Source organism: Narcine bancroftii, chromosome 14, assembly GCF_036971445.1.
Source record: "Narcine bancroftii isolate sNarBan1 chromosome 14, sNarBan1.hap1, whole genome shotgun sequence".
Lineage (NCBI taxonomy): Eukaryota > Metazoa > Chordata > Chondrichthyes > Torpediniformes > Narcinidae > Narcine > Narcine bancroftii.
The window spans coordinates 37,980,504-38,003,719 of NC_091482.1; the positions used below are offsets into that span (position 1 = coordinate 37,980,504).

The 23,216-nt window shown below is 42.4% G+C and overlaps 1 protein-coding gene across 1 annotated transcript in view; it reads left to right on the forward strand.

The window, feature by feature from the left end:
* The first annotated feature begins 6,371 nt into the window (after window positions 1–6,371).
* LOC138749330 (scavenger receptor cysteine-rich domain-containing group B protein-like) overlaps window positions 6,372–23,216 on the forward strand; it is a 35,523-nt gene continuing 18,678 nt past the window's right edge. Inside the window, 9 exon segments of the mRNA XM_069910543.1 lie at window positions 6,372–6,556; window positions 8,208–8,303; window positions 10,702–10,829; window positions 11,379–11,723; window positions 14,621–14,667; window positions 14,741–14,768; window positions 18,631–19,002; window positions 19,779–19,860; window positions 20,875–20,933. Of these exon segments, the coding sequence (XP_069766644.1) occupies window positions 6,372–6,556; window positions 8,208–8,303; window positions 10,702–10,829; window positions 11,379–11,723; window positions 14,621–14,667; window positions 14,741–14,768; window positions 18,631–19,002; window positions 19,779–19,860; window positions 20,875–20,933 (1,342 nt within the window).

Consider the following 23,216-nt stretch of genomic DNA (forward strand, 5'->3'; position numbering starts at 1 on the left):
GCAGAGATATTCGCAAGATATGGATTACCTGTTACATTATACTCTGACAATGGTCCACAATTCATTTCAGAGACATTTGCGGAATACATGAGGACCACAGGTATCCACCATCATAAAGTAACTCCGAAATGGCCACAAGCCAACGGAGAAGTAGAGAGACAAAATCAATCCATTGAAAAACGATTGAGGATTGCACACGCTGAAGGACAAAATTGGCGAGAAGCATTGCTATCTTATGTGGCTATCTATCGAGCAACGCCTCATGCAACCACTGGAAAAAGTCCTGCAGAAGCATTTTTTGGGAGAAAAATCCGCACAAAAATGCCAGAAATAAAGGAAATCCGAGACGACCAGGAGATGAGGGACCACGATGCTGAAAAGAAAGGTGCAGCAAAGCTGTACACAGATTCGAAACGTGGAGCCAAGTACTCAGACATCATGCCAGGAGATAATGTTCTAGTGAGGCATGAAACTGGTGGTAAGCTAGACACACCTTATTACCATCAACCCTATACTGTCGTATCCAGAAGTGGCAGTATGGTGACAGTCAAGTCTCCGACTGGAGTCCTATATAAAAGAAATGTATCAGGTGTAAAAAGGTACCAGTCCAGAGATACATCGAGCGAAGAGGTTGAAAGGCCAATACGAGATGCTGAAACTGAGAGACCTGATGATGTTCCAGAGGCAGTTACCAGCACTCCTGATGAAGTGACTAAAGCGCCAGAAACACTCGAAGCCGTGGCGAACAGTATTTCCGACGCTGAGAGTGAACAACCGAGAAGCGACGACAATATCGCAGGCAGGCCGAAACGAAACTGGAAAGTCCCCAAATGATACGAAGACTTTGTGCCATAGTTTTAATAAGAACTTTTGGACAGTATTTTAATCTTATATCATAAAGTGCATGTATGAGTGCTGTAGGAAGTAAATTTTATGTAGTTGGGTTATAGTATTACCATTAGTTACGACGTTTGTATGTTTCCGAGGGATATTGGTAAGTGAAGGTAAAGTTTATTTCTGATTAAAGGAGGGATGTCATGATAATGAATATGTATGAGATGTACCGGAAGTCATGTGGTATGAGAGAGAGATAAGAACACAAGCAGGAGAACAAAGGAAACAGGAAAATAAAGCCACTGAGAAGTTTACCTGATAAAACTTGTGTTTAATGTTTTATTAACTTCACATTTCGGGCCACAAATGTGACACCCAATACATCAGGTAACTAACACGGAAGCAAATTCTTTCAATATTCTCATCACCCTGACCTGCACGACATATTTAGAAAGTAAGGGAAAGAAATCTCTCTTTTTTCCTGTTTGATGAACCAACAGTTGCAGTAGGAAAAAGAAACAGAAATCGCTGACCACATCAGGCAGCATCTGTGGAAAGGGAATATTTCAGGTGGGAGACCCTTTGTCCAAACTCTCAAGCTCAAGTTCATTATCATCTGACTGCACATGGTCAACTTGACGAAGCCTTTCTCCAGGCACAATGCACAGCACATAATAATCACAAATGGACATAAATATATAATTAAACATAAACATATATATAAATATTATGGGATGATTTACTCAGTTACAGGATACTGTTCATCAATCTCACAGTCTGTGGGAAGAAACTATTCCCCAGCCTGGCCGTCCTGATTTTCATACTCCTGTACCTCCTTCTTGATGGTAGTGGGTCAAAGATACTGTGTTCTGGGTGAAAAGGGTCTTCAATACTGTAATTGTTTGAGCCCCATTTAACCAGTGTTCCTGGTGAATGTCGCCAACAGAGGAAAGGGAGACCCCAGTGATCTTCTCGGCTGTTTTGATGGTCCTCTGTATCGCCTTCCAATCCGATGCTTTGCAGCCACTGTACCACACCACGATGCCGCAAGATGGGACGCTCCAGTAAAACTGTTGTATGGGCCCAGTAACCTTGCCCTCCTCAACTTCCTTGCTAATGAGGTTTATTTCTCCTTCCACAGATGTTACCTGGCTGTACTGTCTAAGCATTTCCTGATTTCAAGCATTTCCATTTTTCGGCCACTTGCACCAGAATCACCTCTCTCCCATGATAGAATCATGATTTTGATCCAATTCATTCATTAAAAAAGACAGATTTTCTAAATGTTTTCACAGGTCTTGAACCTTTGGAAAACAATTCACTTTTACTTCCAAACTTTGCATCCCTGACATAAATCGACTACAACATAATGGTAGCTGAGATTCTTGCCAAATAATTTGTACTTCCATTTGCATTTGAGTATTTTCACTGATTCTCTTGACTCAAAAATATGGAGTTTTCACTTTGATAGGCAATAACCATGCAATAATGTGGAATTGGACATTTTGGTGCCAGCATTTTGACCAACAAAAAATACTTTTGTAGCCTTTTGGACATTTTGGTGCTCGCAGTTTGGCACTGGGCTGGCAACCCCTGGTATTGCAGCATTGCCTGAAACTCCCTCTCCCCAGGAAACTGCTCCCCTGGTGGCAACAGCAGCGGTCTATCTAACCATAGTTGGCATTAATACTATATAGTAGGATATTAATTATATGTATGTGCATGCAAGTTTCTTGTAAGTAACACCTAGTAGAAGGATTCTAGAACTCCCTGGATAGTAAGACAGAAAAAATAAGATACCCCTAAAAATGATCAGGAAAGGAAAAGGAAGAAAAAGTTGAAGAAGAATGGGAAAGAAAGCAAAGGCATCGATTCTAGAGAGAATGGAGAAAGTGAAGATGGGAAGAATTCACTTCACAGTCAGGAAGGAAAGGACGACTTCGGGTCTACCCAGAGGCCAATGGCATCGGGATTGGAACACTGGGGCACCCATCGGGAGGGGACCTCACCCAGAAGGTGAGTGAGGGCAACCCTAGCAGGGCTGATTTCCAAGAGGAAATCTAGGGAGAGCCACAATTGAGGCGCTGGGAGCATCATCAGGCATGGATAGCATGAAGGCTGACCTGAGATGGAGACAGTGATGGCAGCGGTGGCCACACCAAAAGAAATGCCACGGGCCACCAGGCCATTTCATCTGGAAAGGAGAGGAGGCTGAGCTCAGAGCAATGTCAGCAGGTTGAGGTGTCGGAGCTGGTGGGCAGCAGGAATGGCGTTGGAAATCTGAGGGATGGACGAAAGGTCAGAAAACTCTGTCAGAGAATGAGGAGGAAGAGGAAGATGGAGAAGAGGAGGAAGAACCGGGGGAAAGAGAAGGATTTTGAACAGAGAAGGACAGAAAAGAAAGGAGGGAGAGGGCTTGATGGCCTCTAGCAAGGATAGAATGGAGGCCATTGGGCAGATAAAAAGTACGCTGAAATCACTGGTGGCAGGCCAGCGAGACTGGAGAACTTAACCAAAAGGGTGACAGAAATGGAGAAATGAATTGAGAGGGTGGAGGAAAGGCTGGATAAGAGGGAAAATGAAATGGATTTGTGGGAAAAGTTGAGGGAAAGGGAGAGAATGTGGGAAAAGATAGACTCATTAGAGAATTACAGTAGGAGAAATAACAGCAACATTGTGGGGTGGAGGAGGGTATGAAGGGAAGAGACTCGGTGGGGTTCTTTAACAAATGGATCCCAGATGTGTTGGGGAGGGATAAAATTGGATACGAATTGGAAATAGAAAGAGCCCACTGGTCTCTCACCGCTCCCAACCTGGATCCAAATCAACAGCCCACGTTCCATCCTGGTCAGATTCCTTCGCTACCAGGGCAGAGAGTGAATTTTACAGTCAGCGGCAATAGGAGCGAAGGTAAGAGGTGGTCCAGTGGAACAGGGAGGAGTGAAAATCCTCTTTTACCTGGACATTAATGCGGCACAGGAGAGAATTTGATCAGGTTAAAAAACATATGAAGTTAAAGAGGGGGTGGGTGGGCCAGGTTGTGATGCCCTCCTTTAATTCAGAGCCATCGGATGCGGCTATCCTGATAGGGAAGAGTGTTCTGGTAGTGGTCCTGGGTGTGGGGTCGCTGAGCCAGCTAGGAGATTTGTGATGATGCATTGTCAAATATACACCAAATCAAGGACACATTTGACTATATATGCCCTATATTTTGATGATAAACACTTTATACAGGATATATTTTTGAAGGTATGAAAATGACTTGATTGCAGGGGATTTCAATTTTTGTCTGGATCCAGTCTTGGAGAAGTCAGCAAAAGGCAAAATTTACCTTGGCCTTTATGAAAGATCTGAATTTAATAAATGTCTGGTGAAGGCAGAATCTGAGAGTTAGGGATTATTCCTTTTACTCAAGACAACGATTCCTACACCAGAATTGATTTATTTTTGGCATCAGCCCAATTGAATAGTGGAGACCGAGTACACAGTTCGATTGCTGTCGGACCATTCACCCTTCACTCTATCCATCATACTGCTAAATAATCAGATGCCTGTATAGATGGCGCCTGAACTTAGTGCTGTTGGGAAAACCGGAATTTTGTAGTTTCATTAGGGCTCAGATAGATCTGTTCTGTGAGATAAAATGTCCCTCTACTGACAATAATTTCCTAATATGGGGCACATTGAAGGCTTAGTTAAAATAAATGGATACACCAAAGGTATCAAAAAGGGGCACATGAAGGAGATCAATAATTTGGAACAAGATATAGCCCATCTGGAAAAAAAATATCAAAGACTAGGTTCAAAGAAAAATACAGGTATTTAATGGATAAAAATCTCAAATATAATACACTCAAAAGACTGAAAAGTTGTTGATCTTAAGATCTAGACAACAGTATTGTGAGCTGGGGAAAAAGGCCCATAAAGTTCTGTCCTGGCAGTTGCGAGCAGAAGAGGTTTCAAGAACAATCAATGCTATTCACAATGGGGAAACCAAGATTTCGCACAAACCAAAGGAAATAAATGAAACATTTAGAAAGTTCTATAAAGGGGAGACCATGCTAAAATAGATGATTTCTTGCTTACATTGGAACTACCAAATTTGGATCTGGAAGATCAAGAGGGGCTGATGCTAGAGAAGAGATTGAAAGCTCTTTGAAGCTGTTAAATCACTAGGGGAGGATGGTTTCCCCATTGAATTTTATGAAGGATCTCTTCTTGCCCCTTATTGTGAAGGTGGTGGATCAAACAGCAGAGATGCATACCCTCCCAAATCTTGCTCAACAGTAATCATCACGGTGATCCCATTGAATCCCTCCTCCTATTAGCCCATCTCATTATTGAATGTAGATTATAAAATCATAGCAAAAGCATTGGCCAATAAGATTGCAGAATATTTGCTGAAATTAATGAATCCAGATCAAAAGAGGCAATCAGCAGACTATATAGCTAGATTGCTTAATATAGTACATCTGGCACAGTCAGTGATGGATTCAGGCATGGCCATAGCTCTGGGTTCAGAGAAAACCTTCGATAGATTCCACAGGGACTTTCTGTTCAAAGTACTGGAGAAATTTTGGATTGAGATAAAGATGTATTAATTGGGTTAGGACACACTATTATAAACCCCAAGCTAAACAGGCAATGTTTCCATTGAGCAGGTCCAGTAGACAGGGCTGTCCGTTGTCCTCATTGCTGTTCATACTGGCCATTAAACCACTGGCAAAAGCTATTCAGCGGGATCCAGACATAAAGGGGTTCAGGGTGGGCCAGGTGAAACACAAAACTATTCGCTGATGATGTGTTAGCATATTTGACAGATACCAAGCAATCGTTAGCCAGGCTGAGGACCACACTGGAGGATTATGGGAAGGTCTCTGAGTATAAGGTAAACATGGACAAGAGTGAGATTATATGATTATGCCTTTGACGAAGGGGGATTAAAGACAATACCAACAGGGAAGTCAATTCAAATGGCCACAAGAAGGCATTAAATATTTAAAAATAGACAAGGATTTATAAAACTTATCTTCCTTTGCTCCAGAAGATTGAGGAGGACCTCAGTAGATGGAGAACTCTGCCCATAACTTTGTGGGCAGAGTTAAGTGTTAAAATGAAGGTGATACCAAGGCTACAATATCTATTCCAGTCAACCTCTTCTGTTGGCGCAGGGCTTCTTTAAGATGTTCAGTGGATGTGCCAGAAAGTTCCTGAGGAATGGTAAAGTGGCTAGAATCTCCATGGAAGTTGATTTGGGATATAAAATGGGGGGTTTAAAATGACCAGATTTCAAAAAATATTACTGGGTGACCCAGATGAGGTTCATCACTTCACTCTTTGAGGGAGCACACCACCCCCCCCCCCCCGGCACAAATTGGACAATATGTGGTGGTTAAAGGATAGAAGGAGAGTTTATATATAAATAGGACACTAAATTAATCTCTAAGAAAACAGATAACCCCACATTAAACCATGTACTTCAGATGTGGCAAAGAATATATCACTGTATTGGATTGAAGGTGGGGATATTTCCCAAAATGCCCTTGATCCAGAACAACTTAATACCCATGACCCTGGACAGTAAGAGCCTGGAGACCTGGTACCAGAAGGTGATCAAGAGTATCGAGGATTGTTACAAGAGAGGGCAGCTCATGTCATTCGAGCAACTGAGGAAAAAATACGATTTGTCTAATAGAACATTCTTCTCCTATCTGGAAATAAGGTCATTTTTAAGGGACAAATTGGGACCATCTCTGACACTGCCTGTGTATAGTGACATGGAGACTCTAATTCAAAGGGAGAATGTGTGTACATTTATCTCTATAATATATTTCATATTCCAAAGTGAGGGCCCAGAGCCAGGATTACACAGGTCGAGGGAGAGATGGGAGTCTGACTTTGGCACAACAATCCATGAGTAGCACTGATCAGGCTTGTGTCAGCAGTTATTAATGCCAAGTACAGGTTGGTTCATCAACTGTACCTCACACCACAAACATTACATACATTTAAACCAGAAATTTCGGAAAAGTGGTTCAGGTGTGGTGTGGAGACTGGAACCATTATCCATTCAACCTGTCTGTGTATGAAGGTGAGATCCTTCTGAAAAAAAATTACAAAGGTGGATTTTCCACAGGATCTAGAATTGTACCTTCTGGGGAACATTATGCACCAAATTCAGTTTGTGAAGGTCGCCAGGAAATGTAAAGGGGTCACATGGAAGTCTGACTCCAAACTAAATATCACACAATGGAATATGGAAATGTGAGTTGTATTCCCTGGAGAAAATCACGTACAATTTAAGGAGGAAACATGACACATTCGTTAGAGGGTGGCAACCTTATCAGGACTCAGATAGTTTAGTTCTCCCCCCTTGAAATAGAGATACTGTAACAATCCATCCCCAGTAGGAAAAGGAGTGGGACTAATGAAACAGGAGATAGCGCAGATGGCGTGGTTTTTTTTTTCCAGTTGTTCTGGGTTTTATTTTTGAGTCTCTTTTTTTTCATGGTTTAATCTTTGTTTCTTAGTCATTATCAAGGCTTTTTTTTTCTTTTTTCTGTTTAGGTTTTTGTTGGGGTTGATGTGAGCATTAAGATAAGTGTCTTAATGTTAAATTATATGAGATGGAGGGTGCGTAGGCAGGGAAGGGGAGGAGATAAATACAGACTCTGTATATCGACAGAAAGAGTAAATGTTTGCAGATTTTTGAGTCCATGAAAATCATAAATAAAATATTCACAAAAAAGCTGTGTGAACGACACTGTGGTGAAAGAATGGCGACAGTGGTTCTAGTCACAGTGGCTGCAGTGAATTGCCCCAGATGTGTGGATCAAGGAATCTATTAATGAAAACTGGATTGTTTTTAATGAGTATTTTTAATTTTTTAATACTTTTAAATTCATTTCATTATATATTCCATTATATATAATTAAAATAATAATAAATGTAATAAATATATTGTTACAATTTACCATAAACCCTTGTTTTTGATTGTTTCTTCGCCCCCCCAACTGTTTTTGATAATTTAAATATATTGCTATAAGCTACAAAAATCCTTTGTTTGCCAGGGTAGCGGTTTCCCAGGGGGAGGGAGTTTCTCCAACACCAGAGGTTCAGGCAGTGAGGCAACATCAGTGTTTTAGGCAGTGCAGCAGGGACGGAATCTGGCGCCAAAATGGCCTAGACCCTCAGTAAAGACGTTGGTAGGTGCTATGATCATCTTGCTAATTTGCAAAGCCTTTGAAGATCTTGTTTATGTCATGCAGATCTAACATGGTGTCTTTCCACTATAATTTTAGATGATTCAACACCAAACCCATCCTCCACAGGTAAGAGAAATGCACTTGATTAACATCTTCCTTTATTTTTAGACTTCATGGACAGGTTGTGGGTGTCAATGGCCAGGCCAGCCCATGCCTAACTACCGCTGAGAAGCTGGTGATGAGCCGCCTTCTTGAACTGCTGGAGTAAGCAGGTGGATAAGATCTTCCATGGCACAATTTGGTTGTGATGAAGAAGGGACAGCGATACATTTCCATGTCAGTTTGATTGATTTGCCATTGCGGTGACATTCCCATGCCCTGTCCTCCTTGGACTGCTGTACAGGTTTGGAAGTTCAATAACCCATGAGAAGATATTTTTATTATTAGAGATACAACATGGTAATGGACCCTTCTGGCCCATAAGACCTCGCCACCAAAATACTCCCATGTGACTAATTCATATTCTGACCTTGTTCATCTTTGGGAGGAAACTAAAGTTCCCAGAGGAAACCCACATGATCACGGGGAGAACGTACAAACTCTTACAGATAGCACAGGATTTGAACACTGGTTACTGGTGCTGTTACCCTGCACTATCCACTACGCTAACTGTGCTGCCCAAATTGTTTTCTGGGAAACAAAGGAAGTTGTAGCTGCTGACTGCATCCACCTTGTGCTAATGGTGGAGGGAGAGCATGCTTAAAGTGTTTTAATCCATATGTTGCAAGAATGTGCAGTGAATGGTGCACAACCCTTTAGCTTTTGCGATGTGGGAAAGGGTTTGAAAGTCAGAAGAGTCATTTGCTGCTGTGGCTGGTGCAGTGAAATTGGCATTCTTGTGGGCGATGGCAATTGATGAATCCAAATGCCACTTGCAACTTTTCAGTCAGCTCTGACTTAATCCCTCAATCGACATTACATAGAAACATAGAAGATAGGAGCAGGAGTAGGTCATTCGACCCTTCGAACCTGCTCCGCCATTCAACGAGATCATGCTGATCTTAAAGTTCAGTACCCCGTGCCCGCCTTCTCTCCGTAACCTTTAATACCCTTAAACTGAAGAAATATATCTAATTCCCTCTTAAATATATTTAATGAACCTGCCTCTACTGCCCACTGTGGCAATGAATTCCACAGATTCACCACCCTCTGGGTAAAGAAATTCCTCCTCATCTCGGTCCTAAATGGTTTGCCTATTATCCTCAAGCCATGGCCCCGGGTTCTGGATTTTCCCATCATTGGAAACATCCCATCTGCATCAATTCTGTCCAGTCCTGCCAGAATGTTATATGTCTCTATGAGATCCCCTCTCAATCTTACAAACTCCAGTGAGTACAATCCCAATTTGCGCAATCTTTCCTCATAAGTCATTCCTGCTATTCCAGGTATCAGCCTGGTGAATCGCCTCTGCACTCCCTCCATTCCAAGAACATCCTTCCTTAGATAAGGTGACCAAAACTGCACACAATACTCCAGGTGGGGTCTCACCAAGGCCCTGTACAGCTGCAGTAAGGTATCCTTGTTCCTATACTCAAACCCTCTTGATATGAAGGCCAACATACCATTTGCATTTTTAACCGCCTGCTGTACCTGCATGCTCGCCTTCAGAGACTGGTGTACAAGTACACCTAGGTCTCTCTGCACTTCCCCATCTCTTAATCTATTGCCATTCAAATAGTAATCTGCCCTCCGGTTTGTATTACCAAAGTGGATAACCTCACATTTATCCACATTGTAGTGCATTTGCCATGTATCTGCCCAGTCCCTCAATTTATCCAAATCACACTGGAGCTTCCTGTCCCCCTCTTCCGTGCACACAACCCCTCCTAGCTTAGTGTCATCTGCAAATTTGGAGATATTACATCCAATCCCCTCATCCAGATCATTAATGTAAATTGTGAACAGCTGGAGTCCCAGTACAGATCCCTGTGGTACCCCACTGGTCACCGCCTGCCACTCAGAAAATGAGCCATTTATCCCAACTCTCTGTCCACATCAATACTTTGACCCCAATCCCATGAGCCTTGATTTTGGAAGCCAGTCGTTTATGCGGGACTTTATCAAAGGCCTTTTGGAAATCCAGGTACACCACATCCACTGGCTCTCCCCCATCTATTTTACCTGTCACCATGTAACATAGACCAGCAGCAAGAGAAATTCACCAAGACAATGGTATCTTCAAACCAATATTTTTTTCATTAATAACTATTCATAATATAATACCTTACTTAACATTAAACTTAACTCCAAAAGTGTGTGGATTACCCAAACCAATTCTGAAAAGTCAATTTCAAAATTCAGTCTTAGAAATCTTATGTCCAAATTCAGAATCTTTAAACTGATATTTAAAAGTAATTCTGGAGTAAATGAGGCACTGAGTCATCAGACTTCTCAAAACTCACAAATTCTTGTTGAATTGCTTCCAGAGAAATATCTCTTCATACAAATGATTTTTTTTATAATTCCCCTCTCTTGCGTGGAAGGTTATGAAACTTGTGGTTTTCACGGCATTTTCACAAACCCAGGCAAGAGGTTTAGACTAAATAACCGTCAAAATTATTACGATCCAAATGGAAGAATTATCTTGTTTTCTTTTACCCAGACATGGGTCAGTCACAAGTGACCATTACAACAGCCACAGCAAATCATTGTTTCCCCCTGTCAAGGAGAAGACAGCAGCAGTGTCCATCTCCCAGAATGTCAGGGCAGTTCTGTCTTCAAATCCATCTGGTTAGTGATACGAAAGGCTGTTTTTCAAGTCTCCATAATCACATGACTTGCTTGAGCCACTCATGCTTTGTAGGTTTCATTTTCCCAAAATCATCTAACAAATGGCCTTCTGTTTAAACAGGTGTCTTTCTGAGCAAACATTTCAATTGAACAATAACCAACTGCTTCATCTCTGAATTACCAGACAAGCTGGCTCCAGAAGATTTTATGGCTTCTTGACATTGAGTCTATTTAAAAAATGGTGGTTTGTGTGTGGATGTCTCCCTGTCCACAAAGAAACTTTGCTAAAAATATCATAGCCTAAAGATAAAATGTTTGTAACAGTTCCCTACCACAGTGACTGCACTAAAATGTTCTCCATTCACTGTAGAAAGCTCTGTGACAGTTTAAGAGAGTAAAGTGCAGTCTAAATTTAATTTCATCCTCTTTTTATTAAATGTCCCCACCTTCCCTTCCTTTGCCTTTTTTCTTTTAATAGATATTAATGGAGAAATTAAACCAGTAAGTTCTATAAAACTTGTTTTCATTTGTTTTTAAAAAAATCACCAGTTTTCACACACTCACATTTTGCCTTTATTTCCATCCCACAAGTCCGCTTGGTGAATGGGAGAAATCGATGCCAAGGGCTTTTGGAAGTCCTTTACAATGGTACCTGGGGCACAGTGTGTGATGACGACTGGGACATTGTTGATGCCAGTGTGGTGTGCCAGCAGCTGGGATGTGGACGTGCCCTGTCTGTGGCAGGAAACCTGCCCTTCAGCAGGGGCACCGGATTGATTCTGCTGGACAACGTGGACTGCAAAGGGACGGAGTCATCACTGATCGAGTGTGGAAGCCTGGGCTGGGCCATCCATAACTGCAACCATTACGAGGATGTGGCAGTCATATGCAATGGTACAACGTTTGAGTTTCATCTTGGATCCGAGAGCTTCACACAGTTGTTGTACATAAACCACCCGCCATCCAAATAAATCAGTGGTTAAAGAACTGTCTTTGTTAACAAGTTAAACAAGAAAGTCTGCAGACACTAGGGCTGAGTGAAATACACAAACATGCTGGAGAAACTCAGCAGGTCATGCCGCATCCATTGGAAGTAAAGTGCAGCCAATGTTTCAAGCCTGAGCCCTTCATCAGGAATTAGGCCCAACATTGCTTACACTTTAAATCCTATGGAATTTGACTAGTTAGGTTTCTTTAGAACATGAGTGTATTGCACTTGTCTCTGTCAACATTTCAGTCCTGGGAGATCTTCCAACATCTTTCAAACTCAGCTCATCCTCCTGCTCTTTTGGCTACCCTGCACTCGCTGGCCTACAATGGCTGCTAATGAAGGAAAGCCTCTTCAAATTCTTCTCTGTTTCTAAATCAGTTCATAGTCTTCATTCTTCCCATCTCCATAACCTTCCCCACTCTGCATCTAGATATACGCTTCTCCACAAACACTTGCCCATCTCCTGTTTTAACCATGGCCTTTTTGGCCCTTCCACTGACAAACCCAGATTGCTGCACCAACCACAAAGCTAATCTCGGTACTCCCTTTTTTCCCAAAGAATAAAACAGAATTAGCATCAGAATGATTTAAATGGGCATTTAAGGGTCCATGTGGGACCTGTTTTCATGCTGTCTGACTCTGTGATTCTCCCCCTTGCCCGAATAAATGCCCGGGGATCCTTCATTACAACTGAGATGATATATGACTGCCTGATTACAATTCTACAGTTCTCTTATAAATGATTTGGAAATGATTTTATAAACTTCCAATGTCCTTTTACTTTTATTTTGCTCAAAGCCCATCAAAAGAGAAAAGGTCAAGTGAGGCAAAAATTTTCCTTGCAAAGACCACCTATAGCAGCCAAAACCCAAGAAGCTGGCATGTTGGGACTGAAAGAAGAGCAACTTCTCTCCGTCCCCACCAATCTTATGTTTCATCAGGTTCATTCCCACTGACTGTCAACCAGCTTAAGCATTCATGTTGAATTGGTTCCAAATGCTGGGGTTAGGCAAGAAGGAGAATCAACCCTGCACTTGAGAACAGGGCAGCTGCATTGGAATCTAAATTGTAGAGAGGGGGGTAACAATTGATAATGAACCTAGTTTCAGAGATAGAGGAAGGCAGGTTCACCAGCTGTACAAATGAACTGCATTCTGCCTTTAAATCGTAGTAGCACATGACGATAATTTCAATTTGTCAACTATTTCCTGGATATGTATTAAATATCAATCAGAGTGTAATCCACTCAGAGTCTAATCCTGCCAGTGAATGAAGCTATTCAAGTCATTGTCTCCATGGAAGACAAAATTTAGTCACGTAAGTCATGGCTCTACATTCCCCGGAAACAGTGCCAGCTGAATGCACCTTGTCTTTCAAAATGTTAATTGGAGTCGATTATGAGATTGGTGGAAGCCTTGCAGAATTGTCAAGTAGAATACTCACCAATTTTTCAGAAAGGTCAAGAAAGGATATTCTGATGTTGACTGGCAAGGCCTGGAAATGGCTTGGGTGTTGGAAAGATTGGCCTAAGGTTTTTCTGCATGGTATAATACAGGGCGTATTCACTTTCTGCGTTCACCCCTCTCCTACTACTCTGAACTGAGGTCGAGGGAATCACGATCAACAGAGAAATATCACTCATTAGAGTCATATAGTATGGAAAAAGCCTTTCTGCCCAACTTGTCCATTCTAATCAAAAAAGGCATCCTGGGCTAGTCCCATTTGCCTGCATTTGCTTCCCTTTCTCTCAACCCTTCCATTTACCTGTCCCAAACGTCTTCCGAATTGTAATTGTATCAATTTCTACAGTTTCCCCTGGAAGCTTGTGACAGGAATGGACCACCCACCCACCCCACTCACCTTAAACCTAATCTCACTAGTTCTAGATGTATTCAATCTGAGGAACAGATTGTGAGCATTCATTTTTTGCATACCCCTTCCTCATAATGTTAAATCCCTCTGTAAGCTCACTCCTCAGCCTGCTATGCCTCAGGGAATCAAGACCCAGCCCATCCTGCCTCTTGCCATAACTCAAGCTCGCAACCAATGCCTCGTATAGCAGTATCATGGTGCCTCAAATTTTCGACCTGGTTCCCTGACCAATAAATGCAAGTGTGTCAAACATCTTCTTCAACACCCTGTCTGCCCGAGTCATTGATCAGCATTCCTACAGACTGCTTTTTCTGTCATCATCCAGGGCACAGGAAAATTCAAGACCATGACATCAATAGCAAAGGTGTAAGTAGTAGGAAAGGCAGTCCTAATTCTGCTTTATCTTGATATTTGCAGCAGAATTTAAAATGTTTTTTTTTAAGCAAGTTAACAGAACTCCTTATTGACCCAGGATTGTTCCCCAATGAACTTCCTAGCCCTTCCCTCCCTCCTTTTGCCCAACTTGACCTTCTCACACCTCCGCAGCCAGCATCTGAGATGCAAGAACTCCCTGCAACTATTTAAGGAACAGCCTATTTCCAATCAGCAAGGAATGGAAATCATGGGAGGATGGTGATTCCTGCTCCATTGTAGTCAGCAATGGTAAGAGGTCTCCATAATGTGTGCAAGAGTCACCATGGAAAGTTATGCAGAGATACCCACAGACTCCAGCTGTTTCTCTGCCAGATCTTCACAGCCTCCTATGCACCTCTCTGACAAAGGGTTTTCAGCCTTAAACATCCACTTACTGTTCTCTTTCATGGTTGCTGCCTGTCCCACTGAGCTCCTCCAGTGTTTTGTGTGTTATTTCAGGTCAAACTTACTTTTCAATGAATAATGGATTGTTATTTTTTTTTTGCATTTTTAGAATTCAGCTCTACACCTGCAAACCAGCTAAATGAAACTAAACTATTTGTGTGGGAACACAATAAAGGTAAAGACCAGAAATCCACAATTCCAAAGTTAACTTGCTGTTTGATGGCATGAGTCCATCCAAGTGCAGGAGGGTGAACAAAGTGGGTTCTAGAGTGAGAAGGTGGACAGAAAGTCACGGTATTTCTGAGGTGAAATTGGTCCGTGTGATTCGTAATGATAGAATGAATGGGCTGTAGTGGGCCACAAAGCTTCTTCAGGAGAGACAGATGAAACCAAAACTACCTGCAGCAAAACATCAACATCATCTCCAGCTGTATATTCAGCACCCATGACCTGCTCATCTCCTCAACCTCCTTGGTCAGATGTCGTGAAACTTAATGTGATATTTCTAGAAATGCTTGTGGGTAACAATCTAGAGAATATTAGTGATGATTCCAATTCCTATAATGATCATGGCACCTGCCTAGGCTTCACTTTAACTCTGCTATTAATGACTATCACAACGAAGCCCATTTTGAACTGAAAACTGGAGTAGCTACATATTTAGCTACAAGAGCAGATCAGAGGTTAGGAATTCTGCAGTGAGTAACTAATTTCCTATCTCTCCAATACCACTTCATCGTCTACAAGGCTTGCCAGGTGTGTGGATGATTGCAGCTTCGTAATGGTTATGAAGCTCCACATCCTCCAGGACACATGAGGGATACTCCATCCACTCACTCCACCACCAACACACAGTATTAGCAGTTTGACCCACCTATGTGATGCCCTGCAGCAACTCACCGAGACTCCTTAAACAGCACCTTCCACTTAAAGGTCAAGTGAGGCAAAACTTGGGCAAACATCAATATCAGGAAGTTCCCTGCAAAGCCAATCATGACCCTGATGGAAATATTTCACAGTTCCTTCACTGCCACAATGTTCAAATTCTTGAACTTTCACCCTAACTGTATTGAAGGTATATCCACATCTCAAAGACTGCAGCAGTTAGAGAACACAGCTCAAGGCCCATTATGCATGGGCGATTAAATGCTGGTTCATATCCCCTTGCATGGACAAATGAAATGAGCTGTTGATTCTTGTTGCCTTAGTGAGCAAACTCAACGACCCAAGGTTTGGAAAGAATCAATGCAAATCAAAATAATTGTCACTCCTGCATCAAAACAGGGTCTGCAAGTTTATCACTGATTCCCAATATGAACTCATTGATTTTGTTGACCATTAAAAGGATTCCAGAAGGAGACATGAATTGTTTCAGTTTCTGAAGCCAAAAACATTCTCACATTAAGTGGGAATGTGTGTGATTGAAAGTCTTCTCTAGGAGGAAAGGCAGATCTTTCAAGAACCAGTTGGCCCTTGCTCGGAGGGAACATTGATGAGGATTCCTAAACTAGGTTAGTATTGGTGTCTCTTGTTCTTCTGCAACATAACTATTCAATGAATATTGGGCATTGATCGTTACCATGCTACTCTGTTGAGAAGTAATGGATGACATGAAGCTGTACCTCAGTATAATTAACAGGATGAAAGAGGCAAAATGTTGCTTAAGAACAGAAGGATAGACCAACTCTTCAGTTAGAGTGGTGCTTCCTTCAGATTTTTCACCTCATACATTGTTAGGAGTCTCCATATCTTTTCTTTCTTCTTTGGCTTGGCTTCGCGGACGAAGATTTATGGAGGGGGTAAAAAGTCCACGTCAGCTGCAGGCTCGTTTGTGGCTGACCAGTCCGATGCGGGACAGGCAGACACGATTGCAGCGGTTGCAAGGGAAAATTGGTTGGTTGGGGTTGGGTGTTGGGTTTTTCCTCCTTTGCCTTTTGTCAGTGAGGTGGGCTCTGCGGTCTTCTTCAAAGGAGGCTGCTGCCCGCCAAACTGTGAGGCGCCAAGATGCACGGTTTGAGGCGTTATCAGCCCACTGGCGGTGGTCAATGTGGCAGGCACCAAGAGATTTCTTTAGGCAGTCCTTGTACCTTTTCTTTGGTGCACCTCTGTCACGGTGGCCAGTGGAGAGCTCGCCATATAATACGATCTTGGGAAGGCGATGGTCCTCCATTCTGGAGACGTGACCCATCCAGCGCAGCTGGATCTTCAGCAGCGTGGACTCGATGCTGTCGACCTCTGCCATCTCGAGTACCTCGACGTTAGGGGTGTGAGCGCTCCAATGGATGTTGAGGATGGAGCGGAGACAACGCTGGTGGAAGCGTTCTAGGAGCCGTAGGTGGTGCCGGTAGAGGACCCATGATTCGGAGCCGAACAGGAGTGTGGGTATGACAACGGCTCTGTATACGCTTATCTTTGTGAGGTTTTTCAGTTGGTTGTTTTTCCAGACTCTTTTGTGTAGTCTTCCAAAGGCGCTATTTGCCTTGGCGAGTCTGTTGTCTATCTCATTGTCGATCCTTGCATCTGATGAAATGGTGCAGCCGAGATAGGTAAACTGGTTGACCGTTTTGAGTTTTGTGTGCCCGATGGAGATGTGGGGGGGCTGGTAGTCATGGTGGGGAGCTGGCTGATGGAGGACCTCCGTTTTCTTCAGGCTGACTTCCAGGCCAAACATTTTGGCAGTTTCCGCAAAGCAGGACGTCAAGCGCTGAAGAGCTGGCTCTGAATGGGCAACTAAAGCGGCATCATCTGCAAAGAGTAGTTCACGGACAAGTTTCTCTTGTGTCTTGGTGTGAGCTTGCAGGCGCCTCAGATTGAAGAGACTGCCATCCGTGCGGTACCGGATGTAAACAGCGTCTTCATTGTTGGGGTCTTTCATGGCTTGGTTCAGCATCATGCTGAAGAAGATTGAAAAGAGGGTTGGTGCGAGAACACAGCCTTGCTTCACGCCATTGTTAATGGAGAAGGGTTCAGAGAGCTCATTGCTGTATCTGACCCGACCTTGTTGGTTTTCGTGCAGTTGGATAATCATGTTGAGGAACTTTGGGGGACATCCGATGCGCTCTAGTATTTGCCAAAGCCCTTTCCTGCTCACGGTGTCGAAGGCTTTGGTGAGGTCAACAAAGGTGATGTAGAGTCCTTTGTTTTGTTCTCTGCACTTTTCTTGGAGCTGTCTGAGGGCAAAGACCATGTCAGTGGTTCCTCTGTTTGCGCGAAAGCCGCACTGTGATTCTGGGAGAATATTCTCAGCGACACTAGGTATTATTCTATTTAGTAGAATATAACCATATAACCATATAATAATTACAGTATAGAAACAGGCCATATCAGCCCTTCTAGTCCACACCAATTTAAGTGAAACTTCACTAGTTCCACCTACCTGCTTCCTGTCCATAACCTTCCAACCCCCTCACATCATCTTAAATGACAGAATTGACCCTACTGCAACCACCTCCTCCGGAAGGTCATTCCACTCAGCCACCACTCACTGAGTGAAGAAACTTCCTCTTATGCTACTTCTAAAGTTTTGCCTCCTAACCCTTAACTTATGACCCCTCATTCAAATCTCCCCTACCCTCAAGGGGAAGAGCCTATTCACATCTATCCTTTGAATGATCTGTTGTCAAAAAGATTTCTTCCCCATGGTCTCTGGAAAACCCATGTCTGCACCAGAAGCTGTGACTGGGAATGTCCTCAGAGTTGCTTCTGTTCGTTCCTTGTCCTGCTGGTAATCTTGTTGGATTTAGATTCATTGCATTTTGCAGGGCTGTTAAAATTCAGGTGTTGCACTACTGAAGAAATAACCTGTGTTTTGCTGCTACTTAGAAGTAAACTGTGCAACAATTCTACAAGATCTCAGTGCAGGATTAGCCGAGGTAATGTGAGGTGTGAGGGACTTTATCAGCTTCACTGCTGCAATACTAACATAGCCTGATTCCCACTTTAGTTCATACACCCATCCAGATCCAACACCTGAGTATAATGTCAGGAATCCACAGTCTATTACATTTATTTTCCTGTAAAATATATGTCATGAAACTTTTAAGCTCACCATTTGAAGATTAGTGAGGAACTTGATACATAATTTAATACTAAAAGTTGCTAATTTTTTTCTTCTTACAGGGGAGGGTAACATTCGCTTAGTAAATGGCCACAGCTCTTGTCAAGGCAGAGTGGAGATTAAATACAGAGGACATTGGGGCACAATTTGTGATGATGACTGGGGCATAGAGGATGCCAAGGTTGTGTGCCGACAGATTGGCTGTGGTACAGTGATCTCCTCGACCACCAATTCCTACTTCGGGTATGGAAAAGGGCTGATTCTAATGGACAATGTCAACTGTGATGGGAGTGAATCATCGTTGTTAAGCTGTCACAGTCTAGGCTGGGGTGTGCACAACTGTGGGCATCATGAAGATGCAGGGGTCATCTGTTCAGGTAATGTTTTCACCAAAACAATCACTAAAGTCATTTCATCTGCAACCCCTCACATGGGTTTTGTTTCTCTGTTTCCAAATCAATGCAGTCCCCCGAGCCAGTCTTCCCTCTAAGCTGCGCCCGCACAGCTGCACGACGCAGACTTTGTGCGCGCAAGAACATGCACATAGACCATTTGAACGCAGAACTTAGAGGGACCACTAACACGATAATGGGTGTATGCATCCTTTTTAATTTATATTTTAAATTTAGACATCCAGCACTGTCACAGGCCATTTTGGCCCACAAGTCTGTGCCACCCAATTTACACCCAATTAACCTACACCCCCAGTACGTTTCAAACAGTGGGAGGAAACCGAAGCCCCCGGGGAAAACTCACGTGGACACGGAGAGAACATAGAAACTCCTTACAGACAGCATGGGATACAAACCCCAGTCCTGATAGCTGGTGCTGTAACAGTGTTGCGCTAACTGCTACGCCAACTGTGACCCCATTGCATCTCCAAAGTACTAAGTGTGCTCAATTTAGGGCCAGGTTCTAAATCTATTTGCTGATTTCCACCTCTTTCTGTTTTATATCCTGTGTATCCACTCCTGTTTACATTAACCTGAACAAAATTCTAGTTGCAGTTCAATGTTAAGCATCTCCTTAAACCTGCAATGTTCAGTCCAGACCTCCTCAGACCCCTTTGATATGCAAGGGCGGATTCTTCTGAACACTAATGCTCTTCACTTTAAGACTCCACTCACCTAATCACAACCTTCCCTCTCACACCCAACATTGCTCATTCCCACTCTTAAACTCTGTCAGTCCCCTTGTGTCCTGATGACAGAAGAGAAAGGGGTACAAAACAAACTGCTGGAGGATCTCAGCAGTCAAGCTGCAGCATCCGTGGTGGGGGTGGCAGTGATGGAGTAATTTCTGAAGCCCTATTATGTTTTACCAACTTGAACACAAACCTTCCCTTAATATCAACACCACCTATTAAATTCATTTAACAGTCTTGTAAACTCTTTTGCTGCTATGAAGATAAAATTGTCTAACCAGCTTAAAAAGGATCAGAATTCGGTTTGGTGCAATCAAAACCACTATATGTAAATATAAAATATCCAAACTGGATCAACAAGTAAATAGTTCCTTCTGTCCATATTTATGTTTATCTGTCCTCACAACTACCTCAGTGCTATAAAATTTTATGTCCCATTTTAAAGAATTGACAAAATACAGTTTTCTCCAGCTCAGTTTTATGAACAGCTGTTTTAGGCCCACATCATAAAGCCTAACGCTTTCCTGCTGACTCATCTCCAGCCTTTTGACTAGACGACACCTGCTGTTTTTAACCTTGGCACCAGGCTGGATCACAGCTGGTCATCATCAAGATGGATGTCCACCCCTATCGCCTATTTGCCTCTGTCCTAAAAAGGGTCCTCTAACCCTGAACCATCTACACAGCTCAATCTGTCCATTGCTCTTTCAACACAAATCTTGCATCTTGCCCGAGCCCTTTACTAACTTTTTTCTCATGAACTCCCCTCCTTCACAGACCTGAACTGGATCCATGTTCCACAAGTACTGACTGTAAAATTATTATCCACAATGTCAATGCAATTCATAGTCACCTTCATCCTTGTTCTCTCTCTTTCCCTTTCTTCATGGTTCAACTCTTAACTTGTCTTAACCCCTCATCACCACCTCCTTAAACCATCTTCCCAACTAAGTTATTCGTAACTCCACTTTATTCCAGAGCAGGGCATCTGCTTTATCTTTTCCATTTGTAAAGTGTTTTGGCGTACCTTATCATATTAAAAACATTTCAAAGCAAATCAAACTACCTACTGCTGTCCAATATCAAATTGCCGAAAATTTAACAAAGATCCATGGAGCTCAGCAATTTACATTTTATGAGCTTTCTTCCTTATTTTCTTCAGAATCTTGGAGTCCCACAGCTGCCCCAGATGTCTCAACCACTGGATTTTCTACACCACATGTGAGGACGGATTCGATACCAGCTACCAAAGGAAGTAAGGAGAGTTTATGTAAACTTAAAGTAGATACTGAGTATAAATTGGGCAAAATAGAGTGGGCTGTAACATCCAGGCCACAAGTTTACCACTCAAATAGTGAAGCTGGAAAATCAGTCCTGTTGCCCATATTCTGGATCATTTTCAAATATACTCCTTAAAGGAAATTTCAGTTGTTTCTTTTAGAAGAAATGAAGCAATGTAATTGAACATCCAGTTGATATTTATATAGTTGTGTTCTTGAAACTGGGCTGAGGGTTCAACATTGTGTCCAAAATCTGAATGCACTAGTTTTAACCCAGTGAATATTTTATTTTACCAGATTTCCTGTCCAGCTGCTATCTCTCCCGAGAGATAAATGTGGCAACAGTACCTCTGGCAACGGAGGAGCAAAGGGTAAAGCAAATATAGGCACATCATGGGGGGCATATCAAGGGATTCCAGAGATCAAAGGGTTTACTGGTACTGATGGGACCTGTAGATTGAAGGTTGCTTTGTGAAAGGAGAAGATTACAGAGTGTTCGTATCTATAGGAAACCCTGCTGCTTGCTCTAGAAACATTCAGATCTAAATCCAACCTTCATTCGGTCATTCCCAGTCTTTCCATGGGATATGTAAAACATTTATCCTCTTTGAAACACAATTTGCCTCATGAACTCTCTGAGGATGCTCTCTGCCCAGAATCTACCACCCTCATCACTGCAGCGTCTTATTGGATGTTCAGCACAGAGGCCGGTTTTATATAAATGGCCTCTAGTTGTGTTTGTCCTCATCAACAGAAACATTCTCTCTGGATCCACTCAATCAAAACCTTCCATAATTTGAAAGACTTCTCAAACAGCATCCATCAGTCTTGAGAAAAAGAGACTCATTCCCTCCTTGTGTGCACCTGGAACTTCCTGTATCGTTCCTGTAAATCCTCCCAGCACTTCCTTTAGCCTCTCTATACCTTTTATAATATGGTAGCCAGAATTGTTCACTGTAAGGTTAGATACAGGTTTCAGCAGAACTTCACCACTTGTGAACATGGTCCCTGCAGAATTGAACTTTAGTGCTTGGTTTTGATCTTATATGGCCTTTTAGACATTTCGTGTATTTGTGCCTCCGGGCCTCAATTTTCAATACCACCTCAATTTGCATTTTTTAAAAAGTAATATTTCTATTCTTTCTACAAAAATACACCACCTCACACAATTACCATTTGCCATTGATTTGCCCATCCTCCATGTCCTCCTATCGTGTTGACTTTCTACTCAATACTAACACTCCACCATCTTCCTACTCTCCTCTCATTCCACCACACTAATGTTTATCCTTCTGTAAAATCAGAAATCATGTTTTGATCATAGAATGTATTTTATTAATATAAATTGTACACAGTGATGGCCCCAGCATTGAACCTGAAGAACCATCTGTGTTGGAATAGGCCAGCAAGACATCCAGAATGCCCCAATGTTGTTATAACCACTGCTGATCTATGTTGGCTGCAGTTCTTCTGTGCCAATTCCTCTTAAACCTCAATCCCTCAATCTGTTGAGTATTTATTAAATATATCTAATAGTTTGGTCTCCACCTTAAATTTATCTAATGGTTTGTTTTTTACCACCTTGAAGCCAGAGAAGTCCAGAGATTCACTGTTCCTTCTTCTTTGTACCTTGGTTTTAAATGACTGGCCTCTTATTTTAAGGCTATGTCTCCTTCTCGTGACTCTCCAACCATCGAAAACCTAGAATTCCCACTCACCCTTCTTCCATTGTGAACTGGTCATCTTCATCCCTACCCTGAAGTCAGCAAACAATACTGACATAGCTTTAATTTAATGATGCAGCTTGGTGGAAGGCCTTTCTGGCTCCTGGCACCCCTATGCCTTCCAATTATACCTATGAACTTGCCAACCCCATGGGCTTTTTGGAGGGTGGGAAGATACTGGACCATTGGTGTACCAAGGAGCACCTTAACAAATACTTTCTAAAGGTCAAAATAACCTCATTCTTTCTCTAAGTATGATTTCTAGTTGGTTTGCGTTTGGATTTGAGTTTTCTCAATGATTTAACTACCCACCCAATGCAAACCCATTTTACCTTTTGGATTACAGTTACTCAAGACCCTAAGTGTCAGAAGGGAAACCTGGATGTTTATTTGAAAAGGACATGATAATGGCCAAGAGATCATTTCAAGGGCATCACTGACATTCCTTATATTTGGTTTCAGATATTATGGATCAAACATTTGAACAGATTACAACGACA